The 20,048-nt window shown below is 39.0% G+C and overlaps 1 protein-coding gene across 1 annotated transcript; it reads right to left on the bottom strand.

The window, feature by feature from the left end:
- Positions 1-10,252: 10,252 nt before the first annotated feature.
- On the bottom strand, positions 10,253-11,476 carry LOC145938707 (uncharacterized). Its single transcript, XM_083042466.1, has one exon. It carries the CDS (start codon positions 11,474-11,476, stop codon positions 10,253-10,255), a length of 1,224 nt encoding a protein of 407 aa, XP_082898592.1.
- Between the last annotated feature and the right edge of the window lie 8,572 nt (positions 11,477-20,048).

Here is a 20,048-nt window from a genome sequence, read left to right as displayed (position 1 = left end):
GTGGAAAAATTAAAACGTAACATTTTTAACTTATCCTTCTCGAGGAAGGATGCCAGTTTGTCAAGACTGGCACTGAGAAATTTGTATGAATCGATGAATCGTAATTTTATGCAAGCTTTCCGATCTTTATCGTCGTCGTCAGTACTATTGACAGTCTTTGTAAATGAAATATATTTTTCTTTTGTTATTGGAAGCACATCTACACGTCCTTCGTATGCGGTAGCTATTTCTTTTATGATAAAATGTGCGTCGTAACCGGATAAATTGTAGAAAACTACAGGAATGACATAAGAATCTTTGTAATTTAGATTACAGTTTGAGTGCGCGGGACCCCTTTATCGCCCGGTCAGATGACAATGATCGCGTACGCGTGTATCATCCGGCGCCAACGGTTTTTCCCAAATGTGACATTGCGTGGCGCTATGAAATTTTTCCCACTCGTCTGATGTTAAATTTATCATGGGGACATTATCAGACAAAATACCCTTTATGCGATGCGCTAATTCCTCGAGCTTGTCGGCGAACCACGCGACACAATCGGCACCGCGATAAGATCGGTATGCGGATAATGTTTCATCGTACGAGCATTACACATAGTATCCAACGCTAAATACCTCATGATGTTGATAGTATGACACGTGTTCCGATGTCTTCCTCAGCACACACTCCAAGTCGGCGTACACTACAAACGGAAGCCGCTCCTTTCTGTTGTAGTTGTCGAAGCCGATCCATTTATCTTTATCGCTTGGTAACCGGATAGCGCAATCGTTCATTTCTCCACAGTCTACCGTATGTGCCTGCAACTTGTCCTCTGATCCGAAATAATGCAAGCATCTGTGAAAGAAAAAAATTACAATTTTATTTACAATTTTATTTACAATTTTATTTACAATTATATATAATTTGCAATAAATATATACGTACCGATCACAGATATATTTTTGACCATTGTGTTTGCTCAGTTGCGAGCTTACGAGGCGAGACAGATTTTTGATATACGCGAAATGTCCAACATTATCGTCCTCCTCCTCCACGTACAGCAAATTCACATGTTTTTCTTTTTTCCGATCGGCGAGTCGTATCGGAAGAATTGATAGTTCCTTCTTCCTCTCGATACCGTAGACGTTGATTGAGATATTGTTTATATGTTCAAACTTTTTTATTTGATTCAACGTTATCGGAAACTCAATGTTTTGTAAATTTAACACCGTCGTATAGTGCGGATATGAAAATTCCCGTTCCACATTTCTTTCAGCGGGGTACAGAGCGGCCACCACTGACCACGCGAAACATGCATTATCCGTTGATCGCACATTAATTACCGCTCTCTTCGCCATAATTTCTCGCGGTAATTTAATATGGCATCCCGCGCGCATAAGATTGCACTTGTTGTCGTTGACCGTAAGATCGAGGATTCGTGACAATGCCCATGCGCTATCACGTTCCTGAAACTCTTCGAGAGACGTCAATGTGGTTTCGATGACATGCCGTTCATACCACTCGCGTAAATCGGACGTGCGAAAAAGTTCATAATTTCTTGTGTTAATACTTTTGTTGGCGCGCTTATCACTTGTCACAAACTCACCGTTGAACACAGTATTTACTTCTACACAGTTGTGTATTTTTATAACGTCTTGCACTTGCTCGAGTACTACACTACTAGCATCTTCCAAAAATTGTCGCAGTTCGATATAGTCTGCGTTAATCACCGCACCGGTCAGTATACGATTTTCAAACGCGGTATCGATCTCTCGCCAAACGAGTCTTCCCGCGTTATTGTCGCCACTGTAATTACCACCACTGGATATAAACTGTCTCTGCAATCGAGTTTTTGCACCCTCGAGTCGCGCGATTCTAGCAACCAAAGATTGTCTATATCCAATCGAGAGTCGCGTGGGTGGCCGAATGTCGGCAAAATTATCGCAAAAGAATTCTTCCTAAACAATGAGGAAGAAACATCGCAGCCTTCGGCAGGGGGGGGGAGGGTGGAAGGACCGCCAAAGCGCGTCCCTTATGATGGAGGGTAGGGGAAGTACCGCGAGGGCGGCCGAATATCGGCGCTCACTTTGCGGTGTTTTGTTTATAATAAAACATGTTAGATAATTCAAAGTAATACAATACGCTGTTTTGTTTATGAAAAACAATACGCGATAAGCGTCCCCGCCCCGCGTGACGTCATCCCCCTCGCCTACAAGATCCCCCCCGCCCCGCGTGACGTCATACCCCCTCGCCCCGGAGAACCCCCCCCCGCCCCGCGTCTCCCTCGGAGGACCTGAGTTAGAACTCTCCTTGTATTCCTATTAAAGGCTATTCGAGCCATACGCGGATGTCGGTGCGTCGATTCCAACGAAAATTAATTTTTCGTTGAAATTAACTAATTGTGCACGGGGCACGAATTTTTACTTGGTACACTACCAAGACTTTTATTTGGGAATAAATCCATACTAGATTTTTAATTCCCATATTACCCTCTAACACCCCTACAGAATTATAGGCGAGAAAAATATAGATCCGAAAGTCGCTGAATCGGGAATCGAACCCGAGACCTTTCGCTTGCCGGGCGACTGCTCTCACCATCTGAGCTATTCAGACCCTTCGACTCTATACTTCTCTCTGTCTGCCTTGATAAATATTTGTAAATAACCCCTTATTCAGCCGGCGTGAATTAAGCACTAAGAATATAAAGGCTCTCTATATATCAAATATAAATTAGGAAATAGAAAGGCTATTCGAGCCATACGCGGATGTCGGTGCGTCGATTCCAACGAAAAATTAATTTTCGTTTTTGTTCGTCATTTTAATTGTTTCAATACCGGGTCTAAATCGTTTTGACTGTGCAGATGCATCATTCTTAAAAATACAAAGATGATTCTGTGATAAATTCTATATCAGATCAGATAATAATCTGCAAAATACACATTTATATTTGGCTGAGTAACTTTTTTTAAATATTTAAAATAATAAAACAAATAAATTTTTTATAAAACAAATTTTTATTCTCTGTACTGTACTGAAGAATTTTTTATAGAACATAAATTTTTATTCTCTGTACTGTACTGAAGAAGACCTGAAATGGGTCCGAAACGTTTACATTAAAGAAATTATCACAATGTTCAACTCTTGTAAATTTATTGTTGATATTGACAATTATCATTAATTACAGTGGCTCTCATTAGCCGTTACACTCTAACATAAATTTTTATTTATTTGGCGCAATTTTTTGATATTATTTTTTTTAGAAATATTAAGTTTTTTTACAATAATTTAAAAACACTGTTTTTTGTGTAATAAATAGACGTATAGTAACAGTAACCAATACACATTAACCGTCTTCCGCCTCTTTTTCCTCTCCTCCATAACTCCTTGCATCCTCCTTTCCCTCCTTCTTTCATCATCTTCCTAAGCACCTCTATTTCGATTTCTCTCCTACCCTCCCTCGTCCCGCCTCCTTTCTCCTTTCTCCTTTTTCCTCCTTTCCTTCTCGTTCTCCCTGTCTCCCTTCTTTCTTCTTCCTCCACTCCTTTAACTCATCCTGCTCCCCCTCCTTTCATCGACTCCGTTTTTTCTTTTCCACCAGTTCCAAGCAGGCATATGGAGTGATTGGTTCGAACTGGATTCGAACCCGGGACCCACCGCATGTCAAATACTGAACATGCGGGGCCACTTTTCACCCCAAATTATAATTATATAAAAACACAATTTAAATAAAAAAAGCTTACTAAAAAATATTAAGACTCGACATCAGGGAAAGTTGAACGAGATAGGAATGTTTTAAAGTTATGAACAAAATACTTAAAAATCAATCATAAATTATAGCTATGGCTATTCGCAATAGTAACAAGCCTAATAAATAACGAACAATTTACTTTATTTATCATGTAAATATTGTTGACCATCAATATCCAATATCTCGAATGTTCCATCATCAATATTTTCAGAATGACAAATATTAATTGAACATTAATTTACAATTGTTGATTAAAAGATTACTGCAATCTTAACCATAAAATTTTTACAAAGAAACAGAGTATAGAGTTTCATATAACAAAAGAACACGGTTGCAATGGTAAAATGCAAAGGTAAAAATCCAACTCCTCAGATTTGCATTGCCGCAGTATAGGTATATGTTAAAAATTTGCTAAATTGATATTTATTTTATTTCAGTAAATAGCAGACGATAATGAATTGCAATAAAATTAGACATCAGAATATTCATCAAACAGATAATTTGATATAGATTAAATTTTAAAAACTATTTTCTATATCGATTATTATTGTTATCCTCTTTTCTCACGTTACAAAATAATTTAAATCTGTTCTCTGTCTGTAAAGCTTATAAATAGCATAATATGCTCTAAATATGTTTGTCGAAAGTTATATTTCTTAAAGATTTTAATTTAATTTTAATATTTAGTTGTAACACGATCATGGTATAAATACAAGGGTATGCTCTTGCGCACGCTACCAATCAGAATTGTCAAAGTGTGACGTCACAGATAAGCGGTAAATTTAAAACTGCTGTTTCCAAATAGCTTATGTTAGCAGCATTCTCGTCAGATATATTATTTTGATTTCAAGTTTGCAGGGAAAAATTTGTTGTGAAGTAATAGTTTATGAATTAATAAATATAAATAAATAACATTAAAAACTCAATAAATATAGAAAAGTATAAAAAACGAATATATAAAAATGTTAATATATTCGTCTGAAACTTCGAAATAAACTTCGGAAAAGTTACGAAGTGGAAATTTTAACTTAGGTTACATAGGCTTGACAGCTCCCCTCCCTTATACTAACTTTGTAGAGATAGTTAAATAACAACAATAATAATAACAACATATATAAAAGTGCTATGAAAAAGATGTATTATTCGTAAATTTGGTTAACCTTTTTTTCTTATTCTTAAATCTATTTTTTATAGCAATAGTTCGATTAATTTCCCGTACTCTAATGTAGGTCCTAACAAGACACAACAAGACCTCTCTTGGCAATTCGATAGGTTTTAACGCAATTTCTATTTTATTCGCAAGTTTCTTGAAGATGAATTTGTCTTTGCTAAGCTTTGAACCGTGATACTTGGAGAATTCTGTGTTCATGACATGTGCAGCTTTCAAAAGGTCAGGCGATGGGTACATGCATTTCCCTCGGGAAATGAATTGTAACCAATCTTGGTCATTAACAATTGGTAGCTCACATGTTCGAATACCCAGTGTATCATGTTTATTTTTGAACCTGTATGCTACATAGCCAGCTATATATAGTAAACCTTGAGCCTCAATATTGTCGACAATTTCCATTTCATCTAATGATTTTAGTAACTGTTCTTCTTCTAAAGTAGGAATATATGCTGAATTAAAACATGGAACGCAATTTTCCTTATCATTACTTTCATTCTCCATTAACAATTGTTCTTCGACATGATGATAGATTGTTTCGTCTTCGTTTGCGTACGGCATTAACATATCACTTAAAGTATACTCTTCACAATTATTATTATTATTATTATCATCGTTAAGCGGAGATATTAAACAGGATATATTTTGTTCGCTTTCTGTGACATTTGTACTTTTGCAGAAAGTAGTTGTAGAAAATTTTCCTAATATGTAGCGTTTCATTCTATACTTAAAATCTAAGGCTGATGGTTGATCGTTCGCACCACCACCATTCGATCTTATAAAAGAAAAAAAATTTTCCAATACATCTTGGTTTAACCGATTTGTTATCACATATTCAATATCAGCCGTGGAATACTTCTCCATCAAGTACGGTAATAATTGTTCCAAAGAATTATTGCTCACGATGAACCCTTTCTGAAATAACATTAAACTTTTGTGACATCCTACTCTTAGTTTGTACATGAAAGACGTCACTTAGTGAAGTATTGCATTTTGTTCCTCTAACAAGTAACACTACTCAAGTGCCATTCGCCGATATTCTTGAAACTTTGCACACACGTAGTACATCGAAAAACATTAAACACGTGTTTTTTTTTTATTTTGGCTAACAAGGCATTTTAAGGTCGGGTATAGTACCACTATCTTGCCTTCACTGGTCGGGTATAGTACCACTATCTTGCCTTCACTGGCTGGGTAGACCTTCCCATTGTCTGCGTGTTTTTGAGATCGCTAATGACGATTTTGATATTAGTTTAACGAGATTCAAAATGGCAAATACAAAATGGTGGACAAAATCGCAGAAGTTTCAAAAACTTTATTTAACGCCACTTGCGAAGTTTATTAGATACATGATTACGATTTTGGCAACAGTTATATCAATCTAGAGGTGGCGGATGAAAAATTCAATATGACACATCCAAATGGCGGAAACTGAAGGCAATGGGAAGGTCTACCCAGCCAGTGAAGGCAAGATAGTGGTACTATACCCGATCTTAAAACGCCTTGTTAGCCAAAATAAAAAAACACGTGTTTAATGTTTTTCGATGTACTACGTGTGTGCAAAGTTTCAAGAATATCGGCGAATGGCACTTGAGTAGTGTTACTTGTAAGTTCTTGCCGTACGCATTTTTTCCTGAATGATTGCCATACATCGATTTTGAATTAAATATATCGAACCAGTCGTTCAACAACTTGATTATACATGATGTTTCCACCCACTCTACATTTTCAAGAAAATCTTTTTGCCCACACCGTCGTAATGAAACAGTATTAGCAGACAGTATTAGCAGAAGCAGTATTAGCAGAAGCAGTATTAGCAGAAGCAGTATTAGCAGACAGTAGTTGAACAGCTGGAAGTACTTTTTGTCGCTCAGTACCTTGCAGGTCTAAATGGTATTGAGATATTTTGTACGCCACTTTCAAATCCTTACTATTAATTGCTAATATCCGTTCTAAACTTTTTTTATTAACAATTACTCCGTTCACGTTTAACTCATTATCGAGGAAATGATTACGCACAAGCTTAATGAGATGGGGCATATCTGCAAAAACAAAAATTTTTAGTTCTATACAAACAGGATGCTGAAAGTAACATTTTTTGGGTGCAATTCCTATTTCTAATTCTGACCACAATCCCATATTACCCGAACCCATATCACTCGTCACAGCAACAACCGTATAACCGATATTATATATTTCTGAAATAACATGCAGAAGCGTGCTTTTAGTCATAGGTTCATCAAAGTTATAGTACACTGGCTGTTTCCAATTGGAAAACAAGCTTCGTATCATGACACATTGACACGTTTTGTGAGGTCCAACGACATGCTCATATTTGCGATCTATAGCAATTTTATTAGACAAATAGACCTCATCGAATGTTAGTATTACCAATTTTTCATAATCTTTCAAGCATTTTCCTTTCTGTTTCATGCACTCGAGCACACACGATATAATACCTGTTTCTACTTTGATAGAACTTGCCCACCTTCTGAGTGTTGATAGACCAGGGAGCGGTATGTGCAAAACATTCCTTAAATATCGATACGCTTTCGGACTGACAGATCGTAACGATATAGCACTACCTATATCTTCTGAAGACCATTTTATATGATTCTTAGACGAATTTAGTAACATCCGTATTTGGCCCGGAGTAAACATCTTTTCAAGTATCTCGTACATTTTTGCTTCCACATTTTCGTTACTTTTCCTTTCTTTCTCTTTGTACGTAAGCAACTCCTTTTGTGTCGCCGCTAATTGCTCTTCAACACTATTACTGAAAGTATACAAGACATTCTCTATTCGTATAATGAACTGAAAAGTTTCTAAACATTAATTTGTAACTCACAGTTTTTCCAAGAGAGCAGTTACATCCTTTGATGTAAATGGTAACGCTGTAGTATTGTGGGTCGACTGAATTCCTTGTGACACAAGTATATCATCGCCAAATGCGGCAGGTAGTACTGTATCGTTGCATTTTGATTCCAAAGTTGATGTGTCGTTGCATGCTGATTCTGACATATCCGATGTATCAATTAATGCCAATGATCTTTTATCACAATGAACAGCTTTCACTTGCGGCGCATCAATCATTAAACGTAACGTGGGAATTGCATCCGCTCTTAATTTTATCAGTCCTTTTTGAGAATAGAAAAGAGACTTTTCTTACGATGGCTGTACGAAGCATGATGCATCGAAGTGTTGGGAACATATCATAGCTGAATACAAACAAAAAAATGCAGTTTACTTTGCAATATTTGTACATTTACAAGAAATATAAAATCTTACCTTTTTTAATGTTAACTTTTTGTTTTCCGCATGCTGCAAGCCACTTAACTGCAATCGTAAAATTTTTCGGAAACGAAAAATATTTTATACTGTTCCCATCAAGCAATTTTGTCTTTCGATAATAATTGCCACAACCTTTCACAGAACAGGACATTGTAATATTCACAATCTTTCACAATCACGTTTCTCCGGATATAAACAGCACCGGGGGGCCGCCATGTTTAATTATAGTTCAATCAGAGTTACCCGAGTGTGACGTCTCACTGCGCAGTGGGTGAACACGGAATGAGCATACCTTTTTCTAATAAAAATAAGGAAAAAACAAACTTAAAGGATTCAATAAATTCATTAGATATTTCATTCCAAAATATTTGTTCAAAGCTCATCCGTAACATATTTCACAAAGACACATTTTTAACATGCTTCAAAATGACACTAAAATTATTAAATATTTCTGTATATATTAAAAATATACAAATATACAAAAATTAAACGTGTTAAATTTGTTAAAATATTAGAAATATTAATTGCAAAATAATCTAAAGCTATTATTTTTAACAACTTCGAAGATTCGAATCTTCGAATCCTTAACAAGTTTCAAATGTCTTCAAAATTTCGAAAAATATATTTATGTGAATAGCAATTCATTCAGAGAATACTAAAAATATTGTAACTAAAAAGAATTAAACTGATGTAATATATGCTTAAAAAATGTGCAATTATTCCTGAAGTACAATTTTGAAGTATTATGAAATATTACATATTTAATGTAAAAGAATTTTAAATAAAAAGTCAAGCAGTTCTTATTGAAACATAAAGTGAGCTTTTGTAAATATTTCCCGTGTTTCAAAATAACGCGTATTGTTCACTTGCGCGTCTGGATTTTGTCATACATGAATTAGAATCGCCGGTATCGCTCAGAGAGAGCGAGAGGTCTCGAGAGCGTGCGAGGAGATAGAGTATGATTGACTTTGAACGAGAGAGTGAGTAGGAATGTTGTGTTGCTTTGTGGAGCGACAGCTGATTGAAAGCGGGGAAAGAGACAGATAGATTCGACAAGAGAGCGCATGAGATATCGGAATCGAGGAAGAGAAATATAGGTTTAAAGTCCTATTTCACTTTTAATAAAATGGATTTATTTTTAAAGCGTCCGATAAAAGAGATTTTCAGTTCGATCTCCGATCGTTGCTTTAACCAGTAATTAAGCGCTCGTTCGACGTACTAATTAAATTGTTCGTAACTGCAGTGGGCGCACAAAGTACATTCGCGATTTCTTCGATATTTTGACCGCACGTCCGATGCTGCGATACAACAGCTGGATCGAAATTCTCTTCGTTGCTGTGTTTTACAATCGAATTATCTTAACATTACTCGCTCTTCGCTGTTTATTCGTAACAAGAAAGTCACGGTTTCGAGTTCGACCTTTTATAAGATTTTCAAAGATGATCTCGAACTTTCTTAGAAACGGGAAGGGATGACTCGAGTTTGCGCGAGCTTCCTGTTTTCGAGCGTATCGGTTAAACGGTAACGCTTCGCCAAACAAAACAGAAGCGAATAAATACTCATATAGATAATGATTTATGATATTGAGTGTTTAGAATTTCCTTTTATGTTACCAGAAGAAAGGAAGAGATAAACTAAACACTCAAACCTAATACGGATAAAACTTAATAATAATGCTTTGAATTTAACGAACTTTGACATACCGCCCGCCTCGAAATAATCGTTTCGAAATAATTAATGACTACGAGAGAAAATCACCCACGAAAACAAAACTAACCGGTTGAGGCGGTTGATACATCATGAATTCGTTTTACAATGACTGACAATAAGTCGCTTATGTAGTTGTCTTCTCGATGTTTTCCAAGGCGATCGGCAATAAACAGATTCAGCTAACGGACGCTTATATTCGGACGCGGTCGTTTTTATGGTTACGACGCGAACTAAATTATCAGCACCCGAGTGGCACTGAACGATGCGACCTAATTCCCACTTGCAGGGCGGTAGCAAGGGATTACACATTAGTACAAGTTGTCCGATTTGAACATTTTTTGCAATTTTCTGCCACTTCATTCTTTGTTGCAGTGTGTTGACATAGTCGCTTTGCCACAATTTCGAAACCTTTCGGTCAATTGACGAACCATTTGCCAGCGCGATAGGCGATTTTCATTGACATTAAGAATCGATGGTTCTGGACTTGTAGTAATCGCGGTGCCTATTAAGAAATGGCCGGGTGTGAACGGTTCGTAATCATCAGGAGTGTCAGAGAGTGGAGCGATAGGCCTAGAATTCAGGCACGCTTCGATATTGCATAAAAGCGTTAAAAATTCTTCGAAAGTCATGGTGTGCGACCCGACCACCCACCGGAGGTGGTGCTTGACGCTGCGCACTTCCGCCTCCCATAAACCGCCGAAATGCGGGGCGGACGGAGGTATGAAATGCCACGAGACTTTGTCGCCCGATGTTCGGTTGAGAAAATTTGAATCTCGGAAAGCGGCGCGAAATGCAGCAGTTAGTTCACGATCGGCTCCGACAAAAGTGCCGTTGTCGGAATACATCGACTCTGGTAGTCCTCTTCGCGCGCAAAATCGTGAATATGCACCGAGAAACGCGGAAGTGGAGTAACCGTCTACAATTTCGAGATGAATAGCGCGCGTCGCCATACATATAAAAACTGCGATATACGCTTTTCTGGAGGCTATGCCGCGAACCGATATGGATCGAATGAGTACAGGCCCGGCGTAATCGACTCCGCAGTGTAAGAACGCGCACGTGGGAGGGATGACTCGCACTTTAGGTAAACTTCCCATAAATTGAATAGGCGTAACGGCCTTTTCGCAAACGCATATGACGCATCGGTGAATTACGGAATTTACGATAGTTCGCGCGCGAAGAATCCAGAATTCTCTTCCTAAGGTGGCAAGTATCAGCTGCGTGCCTGCATGGAGAGAACGCAGATGAGCGTGCTGAACTATCGGCGTGACTATCGGATGTGACGCTAAAATAATCGGATGCTTCATCGGAATGGGTAGCGGCGCGTTGGATAACCGCCCGCCCACGCGAATTAATTGATCGTCGCAGAGAAATGGATTTAACGATAGAATGGCGCTTTTTGATGAGATCGGTTTTCTTTTAAGAAGCGCGTCCTTTTCAAATGGAAATCCTTCCTCTTGGATTCGTTTAAGCCAAAAATCTCGCGCCGTCCGGTACTCATCTGCTGACAAAGCGAAGGCGAATTCGGCGGGAGTTTCACACTGGTTAACGCGATGGCGAAGTCGCGACGCGTATCTCATTACATAAGCAGTGACTCTTATAAGTTTAGGCCACGACGAATATCGCGTAGCGAGATCCCACTTTTCTACCGGTGTTGTGATATGGGTAATTACGCGAGTGTTCTGTTCAATACTCGTCTCGATCTTTGAAATATCGGGTTGCGATGGTCATTCAGAGGTTGGCAGAAGCAGCCATTGGGGTCCTTGCCACCAAAGTTTATGTGAAGCAAGGCGATCTCCGGGAATTCCTCGCGAAGCGCAATCGGCGGGATTTTCAACAGTGGAGATATGTCGCCACGAGGCGAATGGAATGCGAGATTGAATCTCTGAAACGCGATTCGCGACGAATGTTTTCCACTTCGTAGAGTGTATGCTCATCCATGCGAGAACGACGGTTGAATCTGTCCAGCAAGTACAAGGCACGGTCGTCATATGAAGCGATGTACGCACAAACTCCATTAACCTCGCAAGTAAAACTGCAGCAGCAAGCTCTAATCGCGGAATGCTCAATGTCTTAATCGGCGCGACTTTTGATTTGCTAATAACATCGACGTGACGTGTCCCGCTAAAGGTTATTATTTGGATATAAATTGCTGCAGCGTAGGCTGCGGTAGACGCGTCGGAAAAACCGTGAAGCTCACAATGCGCGGTGTCTGCGCCTCGTTGTATCCTGCGATCGAGTTGTAAATTATTGAGCTCGGCTAATGAGCAGCGAATGTCTCCCCATTTTTGCTTCCTCATAAAGGAAGCTTTGTTTTCGTGAAAAATTTTTTTTTTCAGATTTCTATGCCAATGTGTTTAGAATGTTCCTAAACATCAAACAATTACATTTTTAAAAAATGTCCGTATGTGTGTGTGTATGTATGTATGTGCCCACCCATGTTTTTTTTAATTTAAATATCTAAAAAATTATTTGACTTGCAGCGCTCCAATTTGGCATACAAGTAAAGTAGAACAACACTTTTATTTACTGTCATTTTTATAAAAATCATACAGTGTTTCATTTTTTTTATAAAATTTTGAATTTTTTTAGAAATGTCTGTAGTTGCTCTAACTTCCGTAAATTTTAAGATATCGGGATAAATTTTTTTATGTAAATAGACTATTATTATTATAAAAGATTGTTGGTATTAAATTTGACGAGAATCGGTGAAAGGGTTTATTTTTTATAAAATTTTGAATTTTTTGAGAAATGTCTGTGGTTGCTCTAACTTTCATAAACTTTAAGATATCGAGATAAATTTTTTTACATGAATAGACTATCATTAAAGGATAGTTGGTACTGAATTTGACGAGAATCGGTGAAAGGATTCGATTTTTATAAAATTTTAGATTGCAAGAAAAATGTCTCTGGCTGCTCTAATTTCCGTAAATTTTAAGATATTTGGATAAATTATTTTACATAAATAGACTATCATTTAAAGATGTTTGGTATTGAGTTTGGCGATGATCGGTAAAAGGATTCATTTTTTATAAAATTTTGAATTTTTAAGAAATGTGCATTTTTATTTTTTGCAATCTTTGAGATATTAAACTAAATTTTTTTTACATGAATAAAGTACCAATAGGATATTTGGTATTGAATTTAACAAGGAAAGGGTAAAAGGGTTCATTTTTTATAAAGTTTTTATAAAATCTTTTTAAAAAATTTATGTGGTTATTTTATCTTCTGTGAATTTTGAGATATTAGACAAATATTTTTACATAAACTTTTTTACATAAATAGAGTATCATTAAAGGATGTTTGCTATTTAATTTGACGAGGATCAATGAGTTTTTTTTAATAAAATTATTAATTTCAAAAAATGTTTGTACATGCTTTAACTTTCGTAAATTATGAAATATCGAACTTATCGAACTTTTGAAAATATCATTAAAGAATGATTGATATTTAATTTGGGGAGAACTTTTAAAATGGTTTATTTTTTATAAAATTTTTAATTATTTTAAAATTTAAATAATTTTTTGAAAGTTCTAAATATAATATATTATTAAAGCATGATTGATATTAAATTTGTTGAGAGAATTGGTCGATTTCTTTTAATTGTAAATTGACAAATTATACAACATTCAGAACACAGTAGCATAGAAATCTTTAAAAAAATTTTTTTAAGAAAATATTTTTTAATATAGGGTTTGCTAGTATTGGAGAAAATTGTGCAAATGGAAATTTGCACATTGCTTCCTCAATTTATTTCGCTAATTAAGATGGTTTTTCAATTATGGCTTGCACATTGCCATAATTGAAAAACCATTTTAATGAGCAAAATAAAATGATGAAGAAGCAACGTGCAAGTTAAGCTTCCTCTATGAGGAAGCCATAATTGAAAAACTATCTTAATTAGCGAAATAAAATGGTGAGGAAGCAATATGCAAATTTCCATTTGCACAATTTTTTTTGTTAATGTTTGCGGAAGCTGGTTGTCCCATTCCAGCTTAAATTGCCACAGTTGTTGCAAGAAAATTTTGGCAACGACAGTGACGCCCCCGTCCAACCCAGCCCAGCGAATCGCGACACATTTTCGCGACGGTAGATAGAATCGATCGTTTCGTGTTCGGAATGCCGATGGAAAACGACACGCGAAACTGCAAGACATCCAACGATGGACTCCAACTAATGCCGAAAATTTTTACTTGCTCATCTATTTGCAGCGTTTTACTACAAGCTAGCCCGTGGTTTTCGATATCTGTAGGATTATTTAATTGATGTAAAATAATTTGTTAGATGTAAAAATCAAATTTATTCAAGAAATTATTAAATTATTATAAAAGTCTCGGATTGAATTAAAATCGCGTCTATCTCGTTATTTCTCGCAACGGTCTCGCTCTTTATCGTTCGACGACCTTTTAACGACTCGCTCTATCGTGCCGAATTTTGTCTCACCTCGCAAAGGACGAATACGTACACAGATTTTAAAGACAACAGACGTTACTAACTCGAAGATTAAGACACGCATCGAAACAGCGCGTTCTTAAATTGAATTGACCACTTTCTTAAATTGAATTGACCACTTTCTTAAATTGAATTGACCCCGATGCAGTAGAGAACATACTTGATTCCGAATTTGACGTAGAAGGGGAATATCGTCGGCTCCGAATAGCACATCGTCGAAGTAAATATTATCCTGTAAGACCGAAACGGCTAGTGGAAGCGACCCTCCCTCGTCCTGAATTAGCTGTCTCAAAACGCGTAAGGCCAAAAACGGAGCCGAAGCCGTGCCATATGTTACGGTTAAAAGTTGATACGCCTGGGCAGCTTCCGTGTCACGCTCGCTCCACAATATGCGCTGATAATCGATATTGCGAAGATCTACAAGGATTTGTCGATACATCTTAGTGATATCGGCCGAATAAACGTACCGAAATTGCCGCCACCGTAAAACGGACCGCGGCTAGGTCCGTTTGTAACTTTGGGCCGTAAGTAAGTGGTCGTTCAGCGACGTCGCGTTGGTGGTACGACTCGACGCGTTAAATACGACTCTTAATTGCGTGGTAATGCTACTGTCGCGGATTACCGGGTGATGTGGCAGGATACGCATTGTTTAGATAATAACGCAGCGTTACCGACCTTTTTTATGTGCCCGAGCCGTTCATATTTGTTAAGAAATTCCGTGTAGTCAGGCTTTAGTTCGGGTTTCGCGTGGAATCGACGATGCAAATTCTTAAGTAACTTCTCGGCGATAGAATGAGACTCTCCGATTTCGGGCGGGTCTCTTTTAAACGGAAGGCGAACGACGTAACGTCCGTCAGAGCAGCGTGAATGCGTTGCGCGAAAGTGTTCTTCGCATTGCTGCTCCTCCGGACTCAATAAAGTTTGCCGCGGGATCTCTTCAATTTCCCAGAATTTTCGTAATTCGTGCTCGAGAGACAACGAGTTCGAGCAATGCTGAACTGTGACTGTTTCACGCGATGGCGAAGAGGTAGTGGCGAAAATTGTCTTTTGCGCGAGGGGTTGCCAATTCGCTCCTTTTCTTATGCCGTCGAGGATCAATTCGCTATAAAGATCCGCGCAGATTATTATATCAATGGGGTCATTGTTGAGAGAATCTGGATCTGCGAACGCGAGATCGGTTAAATGACTCCAGTTGATATAAGACGATACGAGCGGCGGAGAATATTTTGTAAGTGATTTTAAAATCGATGCTGTAATCTTTAAAACTGGATGAGATCGATCGATTGGGGCAATTCGAATTTCTGCGGCGTAACGACAAGTGCCGGCATCGATGCATCCGAGATAGGCATGCGTATGCGGCGTAACTTTAAAATTTGACTGAGTCTTTCCGAAATAAATGTGATTTCTGACCCCTGATCAAGGAGCGCTTTCCCGACTACTTTACGACCGGCTGGTGAGCTAACTGTAATGCGAGCCGTCGCGAGTAAAATCTGAGGTCGAGACGTGACGTTCGAAGTCGAAAACAATGCTGTTACGGAAGCAGTATTAGTCGTATCCGCTATAGCGTGGTCACTGGAGTGGATCGATAGGGATAGACAAGAGAACGCAGAAGGAGAGAATAATCGTTGACGCGGTAGTTGTATTTACATGGTTTTTAATATTTAAACATATTTACAAGTGGGTATGTTTGTAATTATCGGATGCTGGTATATATCTACGCTGGCCCCCGCGTTTCTTCGTCTGCGTTGATTCGTCCTTCCACTCTTTTATAGGAGCATCCGCCGTCTGCGTTGCTACCGTCTTTTGCCGTAGAGAGCCCCAGGGTCGGAGCCGCTACTCCAGGTATTGCTCTGGAGAAGGCGGTTTTTCCGCGAGGATCCTTGGGGTGAGAGGACGCTCTGGGCTGTTATCGGCCGACGATATTACGATCGGTGACAGCGGATGTAGCTTCAGAGTGTCCGTGGTATCGGGCACTGGAGTCGGCGTGCGGCGTCGTTCCTTGGATTTTTCCTAGTGTACGTCCTTCTCGTCGCTCCTCGGATGCTTGTTGCTGTTGCTGCGTCGTCGCTTGGCCTCGTCCTTTGATCCTGCCAATGTCCTGGACCTGTGGCGCTTCACGCCTGAGGAAGGCGGAGGTACGCCGGACTTGAGGCGTTTGGCGCCAGGCAAAAGCGAGGACGCGCCGTAATCGTGGCGCTTGGCGCCGAGCAAAGGCGAGGAAACGCTGGTGTCGTGGCGTTTGGCGCCGGGCAAGGGCGCTAAAACGCCTGAACTATGGCGCTTAGCGCCAGGCAAAGGCGGGAGTGCGCCGGCTTCGGAGCGCTTGACGGCGCCTGGAGAAGGCGAGGAAGCGCCAGAGTCTTGGCGCTTGGCACCAGGCAAAGGCGGAAGTGCGTCGGCTTCGGGGCGCTTGGCGCCTGTAGAAGGCGAGGAAACGCCGGAGTCTTGGCGCTTGGCGCCAGGCAAAGGCGGAAGTGCGCCGGCTTCGGGACGCTTGGCGCCTGTAGAAGGCGAGAAAGCGCCGGAGTCTTGGCGCTTGGCGCCAGGCAAGGGCGATAAAACGTCGGAGTTGTGGCGCTTTGCGCCAGGCGAACAGCTGCTTGTCCTCTTCTTTTTGCAGAGGATGCGTAGCGGCGTCGGCCGGATATGGCGTCGACTGGTAATCTCCTCTGTTTGGAGAAGAGCGAGATTCTCCTTTCCGGACGTCTTGATGTCTTCCGTTGTCCTTTTTGAGTGAAGTACTGGCGACTAGGCGCCACTGCTCGAAGTAATTAATTTCCTTACGTGGGCAGTGAGAGATAATTAGCTCGGCAGGGGGCCTTCTTATATTCTCTCTGTGTTCACTTTCTTCTTCGGAAAGCAAAACTTGGCGTGCGATGCCTAGCGGAGGTGCCCGGTACTCGGCGCGCAGTATGTATGTAGCTGTCCGCGCGGCTTTGGCTCACGGGAGAGCTAACTTGGCGCGCGCCGCGTAGCAGCGGCGCTCGGTACTCGGCGCTGACGCGCTATATCGCGGGACGCATTACTGCGTCCGTGTGGCGTGTACCGTCACACCGCTTTCGGAGTAATCGTTGTCGAAACAGCTAAAACGCTCGGAGACGAAGCCGAATGAAGGTGCAGCATAGAGTGGTGTCTTTTTTGACATGTTCGACAAGAATATTTACTTGGGCACGAGGTTACTGCGTGCTTTGAGCTTAAACAATTTATACAGCGGTTAGCTGTTTTTACAATCTCTAACCGTTGATTCGGATTTTTCTTTATAAATTGTGGACATTTATTGAGGTAGTGAAACGCCTTACACAATGAACACGATACAGGAGCTGAAGTTGAAGCGGCAGCGCTGGTGATTTTTTGCGGGCGTGCTTGTTTGTTCGCATTAGGAAGCGTTAATTCTTCGAGAGCACGAGCGCGCGACGCGATAAAGCGATCGAGATCGTCATAGGTTGGAATCGTTGGATCATCGCCTCCTTTCAATTTCCACGCTTTCCGCGTTGAATTATCTAGTTTTTGCGAGACACTGTAAACGAGGATGTCGCTAAGAATTTCGTCCGATGTTCTTTTCAGATTTTTGAGAGAAGCTATCGCTCGATTTGCTTTATCGCGGTGCTCATTTAATTCAAACGCCGATTCGCGCGAGACGTTCGGCAGATTGTATAACGCAGAGACATGAACTTCGATTAAGCGACGCTTGTTTTCGTACCGTGACGTTATGGTTTTCCACGCGATGTTGAAGTTATCGGCGGTAACTGGAATATTCTTGATAGATTCAAGCGCGCGGCCCGTTAAGCTTAACGATAAACTTTTGTCTTTACTCTTGCGTGGTAACCTCTGAAACGAGAATACGGACGCATCTCGAGGATGTCAGCTTGTCACAGGTCATCATATCCCGCACTATGACATGTCGTCAGGAAAACTTTTTCTCGCCGGAGCGTGCAGTTCGTTCACAAACTGCCGTAACTCCAAACTATGTTGCTTCTTTGCTTCATCGGTTTTCCCGATCGCCGTTTGTTGTTCGTTTTATCATTCATTTCCTGTTGTCATTCTTCAATAGCCGTTCTTTATCGTCCGCTACCGTAAGATAGTTGTTCCTGACCCGTTCGAAGCCGTTTCTGACCCGTTTGAAGCTGTTTCTGACCCGTTCAAAGCCGTTTCTGAGCCATTCGTAGTTGTTTCTGACCCGTTCAAAGCCGTTCTTGAGCCGTTCGTAGTCGTTTCTGAGTTAGCGTTACAGACTGCGATAAACGAGTGATAAATGTAAAAATATTAAAGATACTTTTATTAATGATAATGATATAATGATATCTTTAGATGTTAGTTCATTATTCACAAATATTCCTAAAGAGTTGGTTTTAAATGCCATTAAAAAAACGTTGGATTGACATTGCTAAGAACACAAATTTCAATTAAGCTCAATTTTTACATGCAATAGAATTGATTTTAGAATCAACTAGTTTCAGCTTCAATGGTCAGTTTTATGAACAAATATTTGGCAGCCCGATGGGTTCTCTTTTATCACCTATCATAGCAGATATTGTGATGGATGATTTGGAGACACAATGTTTAAGTTTGTTAAGTTTCACTGTCCCCATATATTATAGATATGTAGACGACGTTTTTGCTATATTGCCACGTACAAAAATAGATGAGATATTAATGACTTTTAATAATTACCACCAACGCTTGAATTTCACATATGAAATTGAAGTCAGTTCTTCCATTAATTTCCTAAATACAACAATCATTCGTTCTGACAATAGACTCATTACTAATTGGTACAGGAAACCTACATGTTCTGGAAGATAAAACTTTTTTTTTCTAACCACCCTTTAAAATATAAAATTAATACTATTTATAATCTGGTTGATCATGTCATTCTACTATCCAATGACATTTTCCATCATAAAAACATTGAGATGGTGAATGATATCTTACTTAATAATTGTTTCCCTAAACACATCATCAAACGACATATACAAAAAAGGATTAATGTATTAAAAAATCGTAATCACAATAATGATTGTGATATGATTCGTGGACAATCTGACAGAACATCTTTTATTTCATTGCCATATGCTAAAGATGTGAGTTATGATCTATGTCGTGTTATGCGTGGCATGAGCTTCAACGTCTATAAAATAACAAAAAAAAAAAAAAAAACTAAATACATTGATTAAACGTGGTAAAGATAGTTTACATAATGATCAGAGAACTAATGTTGTATATAAATTAGATTGCAAAAACTGTAATGCGTTATATATCGGCCAAACAAAAAGGCGCTTACTCGAGTGAAAGAGCATTTTAACATTATAAAATTGCATGAAACCAATCATTCCGTTATAAGTAAACATAAGTTGGAATTCGGACATGAATTTGATTTGGACAAAACCTAATATATTACATAATGAGAAATATGTGAGAAAGAGAGAAATCGCGGAAATGTTGTATATTAAAAAATTCAATAATACAATCAACCTACAAAAGGACACAGATAGCTTAAATAAAATTTATGACAAAATAATAAAAGTCGTTTAGCTTGGTTTCCTATTTTTATATTTCAGTCACTGACAAAGTTTCATACTGATACAATGTTTCTCTCTCTTTAAAATTCAACAAGATGTTAATGATTTGTTTTAACTCAAATTTGTGAAGTGTTTCAATAAGAACGTATGTACTCAAAATTTTATAGCAAATCCATTTATG

Source organism: Prenolepis imparis, unplaced genomic scaffold, assembly GCF_030444845.1.
Source record: "Prenolepis imparis isolate NDT839.2.m4 unplaced genomic scaffold, iyPreImpa1.0 SCAF_7, whole genome shotgun sequence".
NCBI classification, from domain to species: Eukaryota; Metazoa; Arthropoda; class Insecta; order Hymenoptera; family Formicidae; genus Prenolepis; species Prenolepis imparis.
The sequence above is the reverse complement of the archived record's forward strand: the minus strand, read 5'-3'. Positions and strand labels throughout refer to the sequence as shown.